Raw genomic sequence first — 19,124 nt, forward strand, 5'->3', positions numbered from 1 at the left:
ACATATCCAAAAGTAGAATAGCACACTGAACTTCCATGAAACAAGCTTCAACAATTATTCACATGCTGTCCATCTCGTTTCATCAAACTCTCCTCTTTTGCCGCAGTGCCACCAGTATTTAGCACGACTACCAGATACATATAATTTCACTCATTGATACTCCAGTACACATTTCTAAGAGCTAAATACTTGATAAAGATAAACACAATACCATTATCCCTTTACCGATTACCTTAACATCAATATATGTGTGTGTGTGTGGATATATATACTCACACTCAGTACAGTATCTCAAGAACATCTTAAGAAACTGACAGACGCCTGCTAAAATCTTAATGCTAGGATTTCACTGCAGTTTTCTTCAGATCCATCAGCCTTCATAAGTATATGCATTTAATTCAGCATTACAATCCTTTATTTATTGAACCCAAGAGATTGTTCCAATGATCACTGCTTCCTTTTCTAAATCATCACAACCCATTGGTTTAATACTGCACTTGAGCTTCCCTGGTGGGTCAGTTGGTAAAGAATCTGCCTGCTATGTGGGAGACCTCGGTTTGATTCCTGGGTTGGGAAGATCCCCTGGAGAAGGGAAAGGCTACCCACTCCAGTACTCTGGCCCAGAGAATTCAGTGGACTATATCCATGGAGTCGCAAAGAGCTGGACATGACTGAGCAACTTTCACTTTCTTTCACTCTTTCTTTGGAATTTTACATGAGGGCAGTTTCTGGAATGATTTATTTCTTCCCTTTGAAACACTGGATTAAGAGCTTGTCTTGATACCACTCCTTTTCTTTTGCCATCATTATGCAATAAGCTAATGAGACAATTTTCCACCCAACAAATGGAGTCAGATAATAAACATGAGTTTGAGGGTTTCCCTGTGGCTCAGATGGTTAAGAATCTGCCTGCAATGTGGGAGACCTGGGTTTGATCCCTGGGATGGGAAGATCCCTTGGAAAATATAATGGTTACCCACTCCAGTATTCTTTCCTGGAGAATCCATGGACAGAGAAGCCTGGCAGGCTACAGTCCATGGGCCACAAAGAATAGGACATGACTGAGAAACTAATACTTTTACTTTCACTTTAAGGAGAGATAAGAACATACCAAAGACCTGGATGTTGGAACGGGTTGCCGGTGACATGGAGGTCAGGGGCCAACAAAGATAACTTTTCCTCCCTGTCACAGTTGTAGGGGACCTGGTTCTGGTGAAAATGCTGTGATGTTTGCCTTTGCTGTTTGTTAAGTGCCCCACACCCTAGCTTAAAAGTGAGATAAGAAACTGATCAACACCTCAGACCCTCCTGCCTTTTCCATCCTCCCGGTTCTCCCCTTGTCCTCCTGAGTGAAGTCTCTCAACTATTGGGGAATAAGCTTTTAAACAACAAAGAAGATGGCTTAAGAAGATTTCAGCTCTGAGATAAAACTCTGGAAAGCCTTGCATGAATATGAGAGGAAATCCAAGGGCAAGTCCAAGGGCAGAGGGAATGGAAAGGTGGAGGTGCTGGGGGCTGGGGATGGAGACACGACAAGCCTTCTCCTCCCCTCAGCCCTGCTCTTCTGGGGAGAGTGAAGAGTTCTCAGAGGTTGAAGGATAGAACTCAAGGATAACCAGTCCTTCCTGAAAGGTCACGCTGAACGCAGGCGGAAAGGCGCCAGCCAGAAAATGCTGACAGAAAAACCCCCCACCGAAAGGTCTCAGATAAGCCCGCTGCCAGGCAGACTGACAGGGACAGACATCCACCAATCAACAGCCCGTTGCCAGGCAGACTGATGGACGCAAAGGCGCCAAGACTCTGGCCAATCAAAAAACTGACGCGGGACCTAGAGGGCCAATCAGCACCTTGGTCCCGCCACTTCCGTATCCGCCGGGGTATATAGGTGTTGCCATGCCTCCCCGCAGATTGCAGACTCCCGTTTTTTCCTCGCTTGCGCTTGGGAGCCCTGCCCGGACCGATTGTCCAATAAAAGCCTTTTGATACTCTGGCGCCCCTTTGTCTTGCCACCGTTCTTACACTTCCTACCCTGGGAGTGAGAGAGTAACAGGCAGGAAGGCCAGGGATCTCCAAACAGAGGAAATAGGCTGCAAGTGTCAGACATTTGTATCTCTCTTAAGCGGCAGGAGGAAACAAACCAGCTATATTTTTTTCTTCTCTATACAGATTTAAAAGGAGGTTTCTTTTAAAATGCTGTGTTGCCATGACACCTGGTTTCACCTGAAGCTAACTATTCTCAAACCTTGAGTTAATCAATACATTTCTTTTTCTTATGGAAATGTTTGTCTTAAGATATGTTAATTTACCCCAGACTCTGTAAGTTCCACCAAATGGCCTAACCTACTTACTCAGATATTGTTCCCCTAATCTATGTAAATGAAACTATTTGTTGGTAATCTGCCCTTCTACAAGATTCAAGGCAATTGTTTTATGGCCAGGGATGAATTATCTGGTGCCATTCTAAATTCTAAGACATTCCTTTCTTTTCATTAACAGACTGTGAGTGACTATGTAACTTACAGCTAAAGACTAGGAGGGGGGTATTCTTTCTGCCCCCTTCTGATGCCTATGTCAGAAGCTTTCTCTATCTCCTTTATACTTTAATGAAACTTTATTACACAAAAGCTCTGAGCAATCCAGCCTCTTCTCTGGCCCCGGATTGAATTCATCTCCTCCAGAGGCCAAGAATCCCGGTGTCTTATTGTTCAGCAACAACCTTTCAGGAGTGGATGAGAGATTTGGACATTGTAAAATGTGTGATGTCCCTATTTAAGCAGCTTGTTTGGGGGTGCAGAGTAGCAACTATTTATACAAAGAGACACAACACGTGTTTCCTTAAAGTTGAGTTTCCATTCACAGCCTTGACCTCAGAGCCTCAGCATATCAGAGAACGAGCCAGAGTCAGCCCTCAGGGAATGTCTCCATGACACGTTCTTCTTGGAGCCTCTTTCACACACACAGGACAAGCTTTGTGCAAATCATAGCAACTGACAGCCGCTCTTCCTGAACTTCCCAGTTCTTTTCTCCCTTCTCTCAACGACTGTCTTCTCTTTAAATCATGCAGATATCCTTAGTCTGATACCCTCCCCCCAAACACCTGAAGTTTCAGTTCAGTTCAGTTCAGTCGTTCAGCCGTGTCTGACTTTTTGTTTGCAACCCCATAAACCGCAGCACACCAGGCCTCCCTGTCCCTAATCAACTCCTGGAGTCTATCCAAACTCATGTCCATTGAGTCGGTGATGCCATGTCCAGTTCCATGTCCAGTTCTAACTGTTGCTTCCTGACCTGCATACATGTTTCACAAGATGCAGGTCAGGTTGTCTGGGATATCCATCTCTTTCAGAATTTTCCACAGTTTATTGTGATCTACAATAGCTTTGTGCCAAAAAAGCTTTGGCATAGTCAATAAAGCAGAAATAGATGTTTTTCTGGAACTCTCTTGCTTTTTCGATGATCCAGTGGATGTTGGCAATTTGATCTCTGATTCCTCTGCCTTCTCTAAAACCAGCTTATAATCTGGAAGTTCTCAGTTCACAGATTGCTGAAGCCTGGCTTGGAGAATTTTATGCATTACTTTACTAGCGTGTGAGATGAGTGCAGTTGTACAGGAGTTTGAGCATTCTTTGCCATTGCCTTTCTTTGGGATAGGAATGTAAACTGAACTTTTCCAGTCCTGTGGCCACTGCTGAGTTTTCCAAATTTGCTGACATATTGAGTCCGACACTTTCACAGCATCATCTTTAGGATTTGAAATAGCTCAACTGGAATTCCATCATCTCTACTAGCTTTATTCATAGTGATGCTTCCTAAGGCCCACTTGACTTCACATTCCAGGATGTCTGGCTCTAGGTGAGTGAAGTTTATCAGTCACTAAGTCCTAAGTCCAAGGGGAAAAGAGAAGCAAGTGGACACATTTGAGACTTGGGAAGTTGTTCACCTACTGCCTTGGTGCTTTCAAAGCCAGCCACCAAATACTGGGCCCTCCTCTTCCTAGGTTCTCAGTCAGGTGCTGGGGTCCCTGGAGGAGACACAGCTGCTGCTCTTCCAGGCTGCAGGAGGAAGGAGAGGAGAAAGGAGCCAACACAGGAGAGTCAGGAGAGGGGGGACAGGGAAGGGGGGGGGCCTCATTTTAGGGAGAAGGAGTCCTGCTGGGTAGAGCCATGTCTCACTTGCGACCTGAGAGGAGAGTAAGAGTCAGTCAATAAAGGATGCGGGGGGTGGGGGGAGGTTTTCTTGGCAGAAAAAGATAGGTCCAAAGGTCCAGAGCAAAGGAGAGATTAATGGATTTGAGAAACTAAAACAGTTAAGACATGTTGGAACTCAGGTTAGAGTGAGAGACAGTCTGGAGCTGAAGCAGGAGAGGAGGCGGGTCTCACTGGTGGAGGCCTGTCCCTCCGGACAGACTAGAGGCACTCCCACTTCCTCCTGTGGACAGTCTTCTGTCCTAAAGGACTCCTTCCCCAACTTCTTACAAACCCCATTAGGGTTTCTCACTGAGTATTTAAAATCCAACCTTCCTCAGCACCTACTAGGGCAGGCCTGGGACTAGATGACACTAGTTATCTGCCGGGCCAGCCGGAAGATTTCAGCGAGCAACACAACGCGTTCCTTTAGGCTAAGAAATAAAGACACAGAACAGATGGGGTCGAGAGGATCACTGCAGTCAGCGATGATTTTTTATTTCTCAGGGTTACATTTATACTAAACCAAGAAGAGAATCTTAAGAAGAGAAAATATTTTTCCATAAACATCACTTTGAGATAACAATCACCAGAACTCTCTGCTAACGTCAAGGGATAAGAAGGGCATCCCGTTTATCTTAAGGGTGGTCGTGAAAGGCTTATCCATCTGCGTCATGTGTGCACTCAAGGCTTGCTAATGTTCTGTTAAGATTTAACTTAGATAATAAATTCCAGAGAGGGGTGGCGGGACAGAGAGCTATGTCTGTGAACAGACCCTTGAGGATCAAGGCAGCTCCCAGAGTCAGCCTTTTGGTTCAGGCCGCTCCCCGCAGTTATCTATCTAGTTACATTATCTAGAGTAAGCGTCTTTTAATTTCATGGCTGCAGTCACCATCTGCAGTGATTTTGAAGCCCTAAAATAAAGTCTCTCACTGTTTACATTGTTTCCCTATCTATTTGCCATGAAGTGATGGGACCACATGGCACAATCTTATTTACTAAATTTTAAACAAGTGTCACACATATCACTAGAGATGAAATCAAAACTCTAAAGAAGTAGGATTCTAATACCCTTGAGAAAAATTTTAAATGGGAGGTATTATTGACATATACCGTTAGTTTAAGATTTAGAATAGAATGGTTTGATATTTGCATATACTGCAAAATGATCACCACAATAAACCTGGTTGATACTCGTGACTAGATAGTTACAAATTTTTGTGTGTGATAAGAACTTTGCAGATCTACTCTCTTAAGGGTAGATCTTAAAAGTTTTTATTGTCTACTGCAGGGGGCACAGATTCAATACCTTAGTAGGGAAATAAGCTCCCAAATGCCAGAACACCAACAAAATAAAAAATAAGAGAAAGAGAGAGAAAAAAAAAAGATCTACTGTTTTAGCAACTTTCAAACATACAACACAGTGTGGTTAACTAAACTCACTGTGCTGTACATTACATCCCCAGGTCTTACATAAATAAGTAACTTTTGACCACCTTCCTCAGTTTTGCCCACGATGCACCCCCGCTTCTAGTAGCCAACCATCTCTGTATCTATGAGTTCAGTTCTGGTGGGTTTGGTCTGTTTTTGATAAAATGTCTTAATGTTCAGAGTGTGGATGAGAAGCCTGGCACCACGACCACACAGTGAAGCCTGACTGCACCGACCACGGTGCTGAGAACCCAGGTCTCCCGGGACATTGATGGAGTTTCTCCTCCGGACGCTCCTGAGACCTTCGTGTATGTTAACAACACCCTAGAGACTCTCACCACAGTTGTTCATTTACTCGTCCAACAGTCATTGGTGAGCTTTCCCTGTGTGTGCTCAGGTCTGTGTACAAACCGTGGGCAGCGTGAGTTGGGGCGGGTGGGGGGGGGATCCCGAGTGGGAGAAGAGGCAGGATAGGAGAGAGCTGGAACCAGCCGCTCTCCCCGTGAGCCCGGAAGGCCGGCAGGAGCCTGAACAGCCCGCGAAGGATCCCAAAGGCGCCTGCGCAGACAGAGGCTGATCTTTCGCAAACCCCGCAGCTGGGACCACACCAGCAGGGGGCAGCACCTGGGAGCTTCCTACTGATGGGGACCCTCGCCCCCTAGGACCTCCTGAGTCTGAAACTGCATCTTAACAGTGTCCCCAGGGGACCCACAGACAACTTCAAATATAGAAAATGCTGGTCCCAATTACAGACGCATGGACAGATGGAGAAGTGTGACGAGTTAGGAAGGCTTCCTGGAGGAGGCCTCCAGCAATGAAGATCAGTTCAGTTCAGTCGCTCAGCTGTGTCCGACTCTTTGCCACCCCTCGGCTTCAGCAAAACAGGCTTCCCTGTCCATCACCAACTCCTGGAGCTGCTCAAACTCCTGTCCATCAAGTCGGTGATGCCATCCAACCATTTCATCCCCTGTCGTCCCCTTCTACTCCCACCTTCAATCTTTCCAAGCATCAGGGTCTTTTCCAAAGAGTCAGTTCTTTCATTAGGTGGCCAAAGTTTGGAGCTTCAGCATCAGTCCTTCCATTGAATATTTAGGACTGATTTCCATTAGAATGGACTGGTTGGATCTTCTTGCAGTCCAAGGGACTCTCAAGAGTCTTCTCCAACTCTACAGTTAAAAACCATCAGTTCTTTGGCACTCAGCTTTCTTTATGGTCCGGTTCTCACATCCATACATGACTACCAGAAAAAACATTGCCTTGACTAGATGGACCTTTGTTGGCAGAGTAATGTCTCTGCTTTATAATACGCTGTCTAGGTTGGTCATAACTTTTCTTCCAAGGAGCAAGCATCTTTTAATTTCATGTCTGCAATCACCATCTGCAGTGATTTTGGAGCCCCCCAAAATAGTCTCTCACTGTTTCCATTGTTTATCTATTTGCCATGAAGTGATGGGACCAGATGCCATGATCTTTGTTTTTTGAATGATGAGTTTTAAGACAGCTTTTTTCAATCTCCTCAATTACTTTCAAGAGGCTTTTAGTTCCTCTTCACTTTCTGCTAAAAGGGTGGTGTCATCTGCATATTGATATTTCTCCCAACAATCTTGATTCCAACTTGTGCTTCTTCCAGCTCAGCATTTAGCATGATCTATTCTGCATATAAGTTAAATAAGCAGGGTGACAATATACAGCCTTGATGTACTCTTTTCCCAGCTTGGTAGCACTATGTCTGGTTCTAACTGTTGCTTTTGATCTGCATGCAGATTTCTCAGGAGGCAGGTCAGGTGGTCTGGTATTCTCATCACTTGAAGGATTTTCCACAGTTTTTGTGATCTACACAGTCAAAGGCTTTGGTGTAGTCAATAAAGCAGAAGTAGATATTTTTTTCTGGAAATCTCTTGTTTTTTCTATGATCCAATGGATGCTGGTATGTTGATCTCTGGTTCCTCTGCCTTTTCTTTTTTTTCATTTATTTTTTATTAGTTGGAGGCTATTTACTTTACCATATTGTAGTGGGTTTTGCCATACATTGACATGAATCAACCATGGATTTACATGTGTTCCCCATCCTGAATCCTCTGCCTTTTCTAAATCCAGCTTGAACATCTGGAAATTCTCAGTTCACATACTGATGAATCCTCACCAAGAGAATGTTGACCATTAATTTGCCAGCATGTGAAATGAGTGCAATTGTGCAGTAGTTTGAACATTATTTGGCATTGCCCTTCTTTGGGATTGGAATGAAAATTTGCCTTTTCCAGTCCTATGGCCACTGCTGAGTTTTCCAAATTTGCTGGCATATTGGGTGCTGCACTTTCACAGCATCATCTTTCAGGATTTGAAATAGCTTAACTGGAATTTCATTACCTCCACTAGCTTTGTTCATAGTGATGCTTCCTAAGGTCCACCTGACTTCACATTTTAGGATATCTGGCTCTAGATAAGTGATCACACCATCTCAGTTATACAGGTCATTAAGATCTTTTTTGCATAGTTCTATGTATTCTTGCCACCTTTAATATCTTCTGCTTCTGTTAAGTACATTCTGTTTGTGTCCTTTATTATCTCCATCTTTGCCTGAAATGTTCCCTTGGTATCTTTAATTTTCTTGAAGAGGACTCTAGTCTTGCCTATTCTATTGTTTTCCTCTATTTCTTTTCATTGATCAGTTAAGAAGGATTTCTTATCTGTCCTTGTGCTGTTCTTTGGAATTCTGCATACCAATGGGTATATGCTTCCTTTCTTGCTTTGCCTTTAGCTTCTCTTTTCTCAGCTAATTGTAAGGCCTCCTCAGACAACCATTTTGTCTTTTTGCATTTCTTCTTCTTGGGGATGGTTTTGATCACAGCCTTCTGTACGAAGTTATGAATCTCCATCCATAGTTCTTCAGACACTCCGTGTATCAGATCTAATCCCTTGAATCTATTTGTTACTTCTACTGTATAATCATAAGGGATTTGATTTAGGTCATACCTGAATGGTCTAGTGGTTTTCCCTACTTTCTTCAATTTAAGTCTGAATTTTGCAATAAGGAATTCATGATCTCAACCACAGTCAGCTCCCGGTCCTGTTTTTGCTGACTGTATAGAGCTTCTCCATTTTTGGCTCAAAAGAATATAATCAATGTGATTTCGATGTTGACCATCTGGTGATGTCCATGTTTAGAGTAATCTCTTGTGTTTTTGGAAGTGGGTGTTTGCTATGACCAGTGCGTTCTCTTGGCAAAACTCTGCTAGCCTTTGCCCTGCTTCGTTCTGTACTCCAAGACCAAATTTGCCTGTTATTCCAAGTATAGCTTGACTTCCTACTTTTGCATTCCATTCCTCTATGATGAAAAGGACATCTTCTTATCTTCTTTTGGTATTAGTCCTAGAATGTCTTGTAGATTTTCATAGCACCATTCAACTTTAGCTTCTTTGGCATTAGTGATTGGGGCATAGACTTGGATTAGTGTGATATTGAATGGCTTGCCTTGGAAGCAAACAGAGATCATTCTGTTGTTTTTGAGACTGCATCCAAGTACTACATTTTGGAATCTTCTTGACTATGAGGGCTACTCCATTTCTTCTAAGGGATATTTGTCCACAGTCATAGAAGTAATGATCATCTGAATTAAATTCAGTCATTCCAGTCTATTTTAGTTCAATGATTCCTAAAATGTCAATATTCACTCTTGCCATCTCCTGTTTGATCATTTCCAATTTACCTTGATTCATGGACCTAACATTCCAGGTTCCTATGCAATATTGTTCTTTACAGCATCAGACTTTACTTCCATCACCAGTCACATCCACAACTGTGCACTGTTTTCTCTTTGCCTCTGTCTCTTCATTCTTTCTGGAGTTATTTCTCCATTCTTCTCCAGTAGCATATTGAGCAACTATCGATCTGGGGAGTTCATCTTTCAGTGTCATATCTTTTTGCCTTTTCATACTGTTCACGGGGTTCTCAAGGCAAGAATACTTAAGTGATTTGCCATTCCCTTCTCCAGTTGATCACGTTTTGTCAGAAATGTGAATGAAAGCAGCTGCCTTTTGGGAAGAAATGAGATCTTTTACCTCCAACAGTGGTTCTCAGTTGGCAACAGGGTGGAATCACCTGTGGGGTTTTATTAATAAAAGTGCTGACTCCTGCCTCCCCTCCCTGAGAGTCTGATTTAACTGACATGAGTACTCAGCATTGGGATTTTCTAGAGCTCCCCTGGTGATTCGAATTTGCAGCCAAGTTTACAAACCACCAGCATTTACCATATTGAGGATATAAAGGACTGTACCTGGAGGAGATAACTGAATATACAGAGATCAGGTGATTCTGCAGGAGCAGGAGTGTGTGTTTCTGTGTGTGGAAGGTGGGGTGAATGAGGGTGAGGCAATAGTAGAGGCCCCACCCCTCTTGCCTGCTGTGAGGCCTTCCTGGCCCCTCATACCCGGGCCTTTCCACCCTCCTCACCTGGATTCCTGGATTCTGCTGCCCTCTGGTGGTAATTTTCAGTATGGTACAGTTGCCCCTGAAGGTTTCATACAAGCCCGGCCTTAGTTCATCACAAACCCCATGAACAGGATTCCCTAGATGTTGTTTGCCAGGAGGGAAATCCTGGGAGCCGAACACAAGGAGCAGCTCGGCAGAAACTTCAGGAGTCGCTCCTGCACAGGGAAGCTCAGGGAGCTCCAGGTCACTGGCCAGAAGCGGGTCTGGCACATGCCTGTGACTGGAGCCTTCCTGTGCCTGCGGTTTGAGGAAATTGGTCTTAACAGCCAGTGACAAGTGCCTGTGATATCAAACATCAGGAAGCGCAGAGCTGTAAGGTGACAAGCTTTACAGTAAACAGCAACCACCCTGCTGTATATTCCGACCTCCTGTATAGCAAAGATGTGCTTTTACTTAATTACCATGTTTACTTGTAACACAAGCCTAGAGGATGTTGGGATCCCCATCTCACAGACAAGGAAACAGGCCTACAGAGCTTAAGGAAATTGCTCAAGATCATATGACTCCTAACTGACAGAAGCAGCTTCTGAGCCCAGGCAGGTGGGACCACACAGTCTGTCCCCACTCCTCCCGTGTCCTGGCAGGACCTGGAGTTCTCTCCTGTCCAAAGACCTGCTCAGTGGCTTCAGCCTGACTCCCTGGGTGGGTCCGTGTGGTCCCTCCAGGCGCTCGCAGCCCCTTTGCTCCTATTGCCCCTGACTCGGGTCCTTCCTTCTGCAGGGCAGCCCCGAGAGCCCCATGGTCAGCAGGAGGGCACCCTTGCCCCCTTCTGGCAGCTTCTCCTTGCAGCCCACTTCCAGGGTGGGGTCAGGCCAGGTTGTGAGGAGAATCAGAAGAGGAGCATGAATGGAGTGAGCTCGTGGTCAGCAACTTCCTCTGACCTGGGACCTCCCTCTCTCTCCCTGACACTTCCCGCCACCCGTGGCAGCTCCCCTCTACATCCCCCCGCCATTACAAGTGCTCCTGGAGCTCTGCTGTGGATCAGAGTCACCAGGGGAGGGGTCAGAATGCAGGTTACTGGGCTCCAACCCCAAAGATCTGATGCAGGGGGTTACACAAGTTGGGACTGAGAATTTGAATTTTTAACCAACACCCCAGTCAGTTTTGATGCAGGGGGTCCTCTGAACACACTTTGAGAAACATTAACAGACTTGCCACTCACACCTGTGAGCCCTGGGTCAAGAGCAAAAATGAAGTCCATACTATATGTTTTAAATATTTAAAAGTTATAAATAAAACAAAACTGTCAAGTACACCTACATAACTATTAAAATCTGGCAGACTGGGGTTTTGGACACTGAGTTCCAAGCCAGAAGGCAGGACAGCAGAGGGAGGGGCCGATCCAACCTTCAGCCCTCCCCCTGTTCTTCCCACCTCTGGCTCTGACCCTCTTTGTGCCCTGAGGAATCTGCTGCTCAAGCAAGAGCACTCCCAGCCTTTAAGTTCAAGCTCAGGCCACCTTCTTCCCACCCATAAACAGCTGCATCTTGACCACCTGTCGGGCTGGGAGATGGGCCCCAGGATGGAGGCCTGCACTGGCGCTGGGAGCAGATATTCTGGAGTACAGGTGCTCAGAGCATGGCCTGGAGGGGGCGGGGCTCCAGGTGGCCACACTCCCTGGTCCTCTCTGGCTGCCCGCAGCACAGGATGACCCGAGCCAGGCCTCTAAACCAGCGCTTCTCTAACTGTACTATGAGCAGGACTCACCTGGGATCTGAAGATTCTGAGTCAGTGGGTCTGGGGTGGAGACAAGATTCTGTGTCCTAACTGCCTCCCAGGCCAGCCGATGCTGCTGGTCTAAAGGCCACACTTAGAATAGCAGAGCTCTGGGGCAGGGTGGGCAGAGTTTTCCTGTAAAGGACCAGGAAGTACATTTCCAGGCTTTGCGGGCCTTATGATTTCTGCTCAGGAAAGCATCTACTTCTGCTTCATCGACTACACTAAAGCCTTTGACTCTGCAGATCACAAGAAACTGGAAAACTTAAAAAGGTGGGAATCCCAGACCACCTCACCTGTCTCCTGAGAAACCTATACATGGGTCAAGAAGCAGCAGTTAGAGCCAGACATGGAACAACTGCTGCTGCTGCTGCTACTGCTAAGTCACTTCAGTCATGTCCGACTCCGTGCGACCCCGTAGACAGCAGCCCACCAGGCTCCTCCGTCCCTGGGATTCTCCAGGCAAGGATACTGGAGTGGGTTTCCATTTCCTTCTCCAATGTATGCATGCATGCTAAGCCGCCTCAGTCGTGTCCGACTCTGTGCAACCCTATGGACAGCAGCCCACCAGGCTCCTCCATCCACAGGATTCTCCAGGCAAGAATACTGGAGTGGGCTGCCATTTTCTTCACCAATGGAACAACTGCTTCGGTCAAGATTGGGAAAGGAGTATGGCCAGTATATTGTCACCCTGTTTATTTAATTGATATGAAAAAGAATGTATGTATAACTGAATCACTGCTGCACAGCAGAAATTAACACAACATTGTAAATCAATGATACTTAAATTTTTAAAGAAATAAGAAAAAAAAAAGCCAGGGGTGTCAGTAGGTTCGCTATTAACAATATTGAGTCTGGTTACTTGCTTAGCCAGATGTTTGTCATATTTTTCCACTTTGAAAATACAATTCTTCCCTAAAGAATTAATCTGAGAAGATACTTTGAGCCCATGAAAATGCTGTGTCTCCCCCAGCCCATGAACATTCACTGTACATTCAGACAATGATGAATTTTGTCTGAATTATTTATGACAACAATGGTTGCTACTTTTCTGTCAATCTGTCTATGTTTGTGAATTGACCTGGTACTGCAAAAAAGGGCTTTCCCTTCCTACCATCTATATTATGACTTATAGGAATCAGTATAAACTCATGAATTTTTAAAGTTTTTAGTGTTGTAAAATGTAGGGTTTAAAAGCCCTCAATCCTCTGTTTATCATTATTTACTCATGACATTTCTAATGTGATATAAACTCCAGAGACTCATTTTTTGTCTAGGTAGTCTGAAAATTTTAATTTTAAAAATAGTTTTCATGTAATGTCCTCCAGAATTAAATATGATAAGCTTTTGGATCAAACACTGTTTTGGAATACCCCAGGCTTCCACCTATTGGGATGGATACTAGTGAGCATGGTTGCTGAGTGAAAGAGTGAATTTAGTCAGAACCATCCAATGTAAACTTCTTGTAGAACATTCCTAGTGTGTCTAAGTCTTAACTTTGATTCTTATTAACTTTAGGTTTAAAAAACAAAAACTCAGTTAATCCACATTCTTTCTGTTTTTAAAGGAAAAGTAATAGCTTACACTTAAAACCTTATGTTTAAAAAATCTCTGAAGGTTTCAAAGTGGCCTGTTGTGCTTCCAGGGACCTTCTTCAACCTTAGGACAATGCTGCTGGTTCAAGAATAGGTAAAAATATATGCACAGTATTCTTTTTAGACTTGAAAAAAATCCTTTAAACAGGAGTTTACTTATTTCTAACGTTTTAATGTCATTAAAAATATTGATAATGTTTAGTAGGGCCTTTTGAAAGCCTGTGTGGTCTAATTTTAAGATAAATATGATGGTAACAATTAATAAAGAGGATGGTGCTAGAGAGGGTAGTACTACTTGACAGCTAATCACATATACAGCATTGTTCAAAAACATTGAACATATCCAACATTGTTTCTTACCTGTCTGGGATTAAATATCAGTTTTATCTAATTTTACATTTTCAGCCCATTGCAACCTAACCAATGATCCACTGTGCACAGTTGGTGTGCAGCTCAACCACACCCCCTCCACACCTACCCGCAAGAGCAACACTCGCTGCTCCCTGGGGTGTTCAGGATCCCACCCATGCTGAGGGTGGATGTCACAGCAATCCAGATGGTTTGAGTTTCTAGCTCTTGAATTTCCTGTACTTACTTCTAATCGGCTTACAAACAGGTCATGGACTAACACTAGTGCACAGTCCTCACTGTGAGTATCACTTTCACAGTTGATCTTTGCAGCAGCCCTCTGAGCATCATACTGTCCCCACCTCAACTTTCAGACAAAGACACCTAAGGACAGTGGGCTTCCCATCCTTAAGAGCCCACACTTACCAGGAAGCAGAACTTGTATCCAAACCCAGTCAGAGCCCAGAGGAGCCAGTATTTGTCCCTGACTCCAGAGTTTGGGCCTCTCCCCATGTGCTTGTGTCATTTTAACTACATGTGGAGGAGGAACAGTTTGGTTTAGGCCATCAGATGAGGACCTCCTCAAGTACACCTTCTACAGTCTACAGTCTACATCCTACAGGCTGTAGGATGTCCAGAGCCTATTTTGTCAATGATGGGGCCATTCTAATGTCCTGGCACCTTGGCTGGTTACTGTTTTCCCACACTCACACTGCTAGTGGGTAGTAGAGAAAGGACAGGTCAGTGTGGCTGACTCTAAAACCAGGGCTTTCTGTTATCCCAGGTTACCTCTTAAAATCTCAAAATTATAAAGTTAAGAAGGAAGACTTGCTCTCAGTCATCATTTATTCAGTCAACAAAAATTTACTGAGCACCCTCTGTGCACAGATACTCTGCTGGAAGACATAATTAAAACGTGAACAGGGTACAGTTTCAAGTCTTTTTCTCACTTAGTTTAGTGAGAAAACAGACCATGTGTGACGACTCAGTCAGGGCAGACTACATCATTTACAGGGCCCCATGTACAATGCAAAGAACAGGCCCCTTGTTTACAAATGAAGTATCTCATGATGGTGACAACAGGACACTAACCAAGTATGGTTCAGTTTAACACGAGAGGTGCTCAGGGTCCTACACAAATCCGAGTTACCTAGGATGACGACTGATCTTAAGTTTACTTCCTAGAAGAGCTGACAACTGGGCTGACCCTGGAGAATGGGGATATTTCCCCTTCATGGACCTTCTCTATTTTTTAGAGTAGAGGCTATTGAGAAGAATCACTGAGTCATCATTTTGAATTAAACCTCAGTCATCAAGAGTCTCCCCCACAGTACACCCTCATCACTTACCTCTGGAGCTGTGATACATGCCCAGAGGGGACATGTAGACATGCTCTCCTGACTTCCCTTCAAGGACTCATTGGCCGGCTGCTGTAAGTACTGCCAGTGGGAAACCTTAAACCACCAGCCCCTCTAGGGGCAGCCTGTGTACAATCATCCATCCGGGTAGAGGTATAAAGCCCTGGTCATTGGATGTGTCAGGACAACCCTGAAGGGCCATTGTCACTCCAGACTCCCATGGGGTCAGGTAAGTTTGGCCAGTGATCCAGCTTGACCTTTCCCTCTGCCCTACCCTGTTTCTTCCCTCCTGATCCCACAGTGTTGGCCCCAAGGGCAACCCAGATACACATCCCAGTACTAAACTGCATCCCAGAGAACCAGCCTGCAACATGTATCAGAAAACATTCCAGTGTTTGGGGAGGATTTTTATAGAAAATTACTGGTTACACATGTACTTATAGCATTTTAAAATCCCCCAATAAAATACAAAATGGTAGAAACAAGGACTTTTTGTGTGAATGTAGTTACCTTTGGTTTAAAATCCACAATCTAATATTGTCTGACCAAATGAAATTAAGTTATATACTAATAACAAAAGAAAACTACATGTTGAACCATATGAAAGTGCCATTTCATAACTTATAAAAAGGCTGAATGTTAGCAGTTCCACATGGGTCAATCTAATAGAACAAATCTATTAGCATTTGAAATTTAGAGAACATTATACTTATGAATAACTCATGACTAAAAGATATAGTTAATGAAATAAATTAGGAATTAGAAAATACATAATACTATGGCTATTGATTGGTAGTGAGTACCAATAATTGCAGGTTGCAGTTAAAGTATATCTTAGGGAAAAAGTCAGCTGTATATACTTTTATTAGAAAAATAATGATGTTACTAATCTCTTTTCAATTTAGGAATTTAGAGGAAAAAACCTCAAACTTAAGAAAAAGCTGAAGGAAAGAAGGAATGATACGATGAACTAGGAAAAAACGAGAGAATCAATCAAGCAAAAAGTTGATTTTTTGAAAACAGGAAAATGTTATGCAAGATTATTTATAAAAAAGAAGGCTCAAAGAAAATTAAAAAGCCAAAAGAACACAGAAATGCTGCAGAAATTAAACATACAAGATATTGTGAATAAATTTATGCCAATCAAGCTCAAAAACTGACAGGAAACAGAGCCACTCCTAGAAAAATGAAACTTACCAAAATGATTCTGCAGAAATAACACACTGAAGAGGAAGCACATAATTACCAAAAGTTACCCAGACAATGATGGCTGCACAACACTGTGAATGAGATTAATGCCACTGGATTGTGTGATTAAAAATGGCCATATGGCAAATTTTATGGTACATATACTTTACCACAAGTTTTAATGTAAAAAAATAAAACCCTCTATCTAGAAGACAGTCCAGCACACTTCTGTCCTTCATAAGCAAATCGCCTAGAAGGGCTCCTATTTTCAGAAAGCATATTTTCTCTTCCTTCTGTTTTAGAACATATAATAATGTCGTTCTGTATTTTAACCATATATCTATTTTTTCTTTTTTTGGAGGGGAGACCGCTCTCTCCTATGATGTCACTTAAACTATAGTATATTGTTTTTTCTATCAGGTTTCTCTGTAGTATTTTAACCAGAGGTCTTTTGGTGGAAAAATGGATCCTATTCATGTTAAAGGAAGTGGGGACACAAAACAGCAACTTCACACAGTCTTCAAGTAAACAGAATCCCTGATATATCTGGAAAGTGAGAGGGTAAAAGGCAGGAAGGCCAGGGGTCTCCAAACGGAGGAAATAGGCTGCAAGTGCCAGACATTTTTATCTCTCTTAAGCAGCAGGAGGAAACAAACTGGTGATATTTTTTTTCCCTTCTCTATACAAATTTAAAAGGAGGTTTCTCTTAAAATGCTGTGTTGCCATGACACCTGGTTTCACCTGAAGCTAACTATTCTCAAACCTTGGGTTAACCAATACATTTTTTCTTATGGAAATGTTTGTCTTAAGCTATGTTAATGTACTCCAGACTCTGTCTTCAACTTCCACCAAATGGCTCAGAACCTATTTGACAAACCAGTATGTTATACTCAGATATTGTTTCCCTAATCTATGTAAATGAAACTATTTGTATGGTAATCTGCCCTTCTACAAGATTCAAGTCAATCGTTTTGTGGCTTGGTGCCAGGATTATCACAAAATGTAATTTATGGATGAGGGGCCTGGTGGCATTCTGAGTTTTAAGACATTCCTTTCTTTTCAATAACAGACTTCTAGTGACTATATAACATCCAGCTGAAGACTAGCAGGGAGGTACTCATTCTGCCCCCTTCTGATGCCTATGTCAGAAGCTTTCTCTATCTCCTTTATATTTTAATAAAACTTTATTACACAAGAACTCTGAGCGATCCAGACTTGTCTCTGGCCCCTGATTGAATTCGTCTCCTCTGGAGGCCAAGAATCCTGGTGTCTTATCATTCAGCAACAACCTTTCAAAAGTAATACATAAATCTGGGAATATTAAAAAAAAAATCTGTGACAACTTTGTCTCAAATCTTAGAAAATGAGTTTAGCTCTGGAGTCTCTCAAGAAACAAAACCTGGGAGACAGTTTTTATTGGTGGCCTGCACCTCTGATTTGGATAAGAACGAAAGTAGTATAACATTAAGTAAACATAATCAATCCTTTTTCAAGAGCTTGAAATCATTGAACGAAATTGGAGAACTGACATCGTATGTGTAAATATTTGCTCTTGGTATAAAAAAAGTACAATATAGTTTATGCAGTGCAAAACCTTTTGGAAAAAAGCCTTTGGAATAGACATGAACTCATGGTAGAATCACAGTGTTGACTCAAAAATTGTGAAGGCTGAGGGCTGTCCACTGGAAACATTCACAACCACAAGGTCACTGTGAGTAACATCTGGCTATTTCCTTTTGAAGTACACCTGAGGGAGAAAAAGACAAAAACAACATGTTGAAAAGTTTTAAAGTCCTCCTCCTGAGGCAACACATTTCTAGGTTTACTTCTTCATGTGAAGCAATCATATCATTATTGAAGGCACAGTTTTAAAAAAACCAGGGCTGTATTTATTCTATGGAGGAAGTAGCCCCATTAAAACCCTCAGTGGGGCTGGACTTAATACCAAACAACCTGTAGATTTACTAGATTTCTGATCATTCTGATTCACAGATATGCTTTATTACTACAGTAAATTGATAAGCAAATATTCCCTGAAATAAATTAAAAACAGGGTAACAAAGAGGCTAGGAAGTCTAGCATCTGAACAGGGTTTGTCATTTTCACACATAAAAGGAGCACAACAGATTTGGATGTTAATATCAAGTTGTTATCTTTATATTTTATAAACTTTGATCGACAAGCACTGAAACGCTGGCATATATGTATGAAATATCTTGTTGTTTAATTTGTGCAGCAAAGCAGTTATAGGGCCTATAGAAATGTGATCTGTGGATAGTGGGTCCCAAGAATGAAAAGAAAATCTAAACCTTTAACAAGGACTCAACCAAATGACTTCTCTAAAATGGAAGATGATACCAAATAATAGGGCAGTTCTCTGCCAGACCTTTGAGCTCTTGAATTCTACCAATTTCTAGCTGAATTGGAAGAGATACAGGTTTTCTCAGTGTATAATCAGAAGACAGAGGAAATAAAGTGCTGTCAAGGTCCACAATCATCAGTTTTTAATAGCTATGTTGTATCTTGGTTCCTTAACAGATGCACATAACAAAATAAAATAATGTCAGGGCTTGTAAAGCCTTATCTCTGAATGTGTTTGGGCAAAAAACGACTTCACATGTAACTCTTCTTCCTCAAAGAAGAATGTGAAAAGTTTCATTTGAGTCCTTAAAACAGAAAATGTACCATCTGTCAGAGGCTGACTCTTGTCACAAACTGGGTTGCTTAGACATATGATTCCAGATCTCTTATAAAACCTGATTGCATTTGTGGGTGCTGTAAACAAAGTTATCATGAGAGAGAATGAACTTCACACACAA

The 19,124-nt window shown here is 42.8% G+C and overlaps 1 protein-coding gene across 1 annotated transcript in view; it reads right to left on the bottom strand.

Moving 5' to 3' along the window:
- Positions 1 to 16,145: 16,145 nt before the first annotated feature.
- Positions 16,146 to 19,124, bottom strand: part of LOC133049149 (ATP-binding cassette sub-family C member 4-like) — a 165,387-nt gene continuing 162,408 nt past the window's right edge. The window contains 1 exon segment of the mRNA XM_061133058.1: positions 16,146 to 18,052. Coding sequence (XP_060989041.1) covers positions 17,945 to 18,052 — 108 coding nt within the window. The 3' untranslated portion in view covers positions 16,146 to 17,944.

The sequence above is a fragment of the Dama dama genome, chromosome 30 (genome assembly GCF_033118175.1).
Source record: "Dama dama isolate Ldn47 chromosome 30, ASM3311817v1, whole genome shotgun sequence".
NCBI lineage: Eukaryota > Metazoa > Chordata > Mammalia > Artiodactyla > Cervidae > Dama > Dama dama.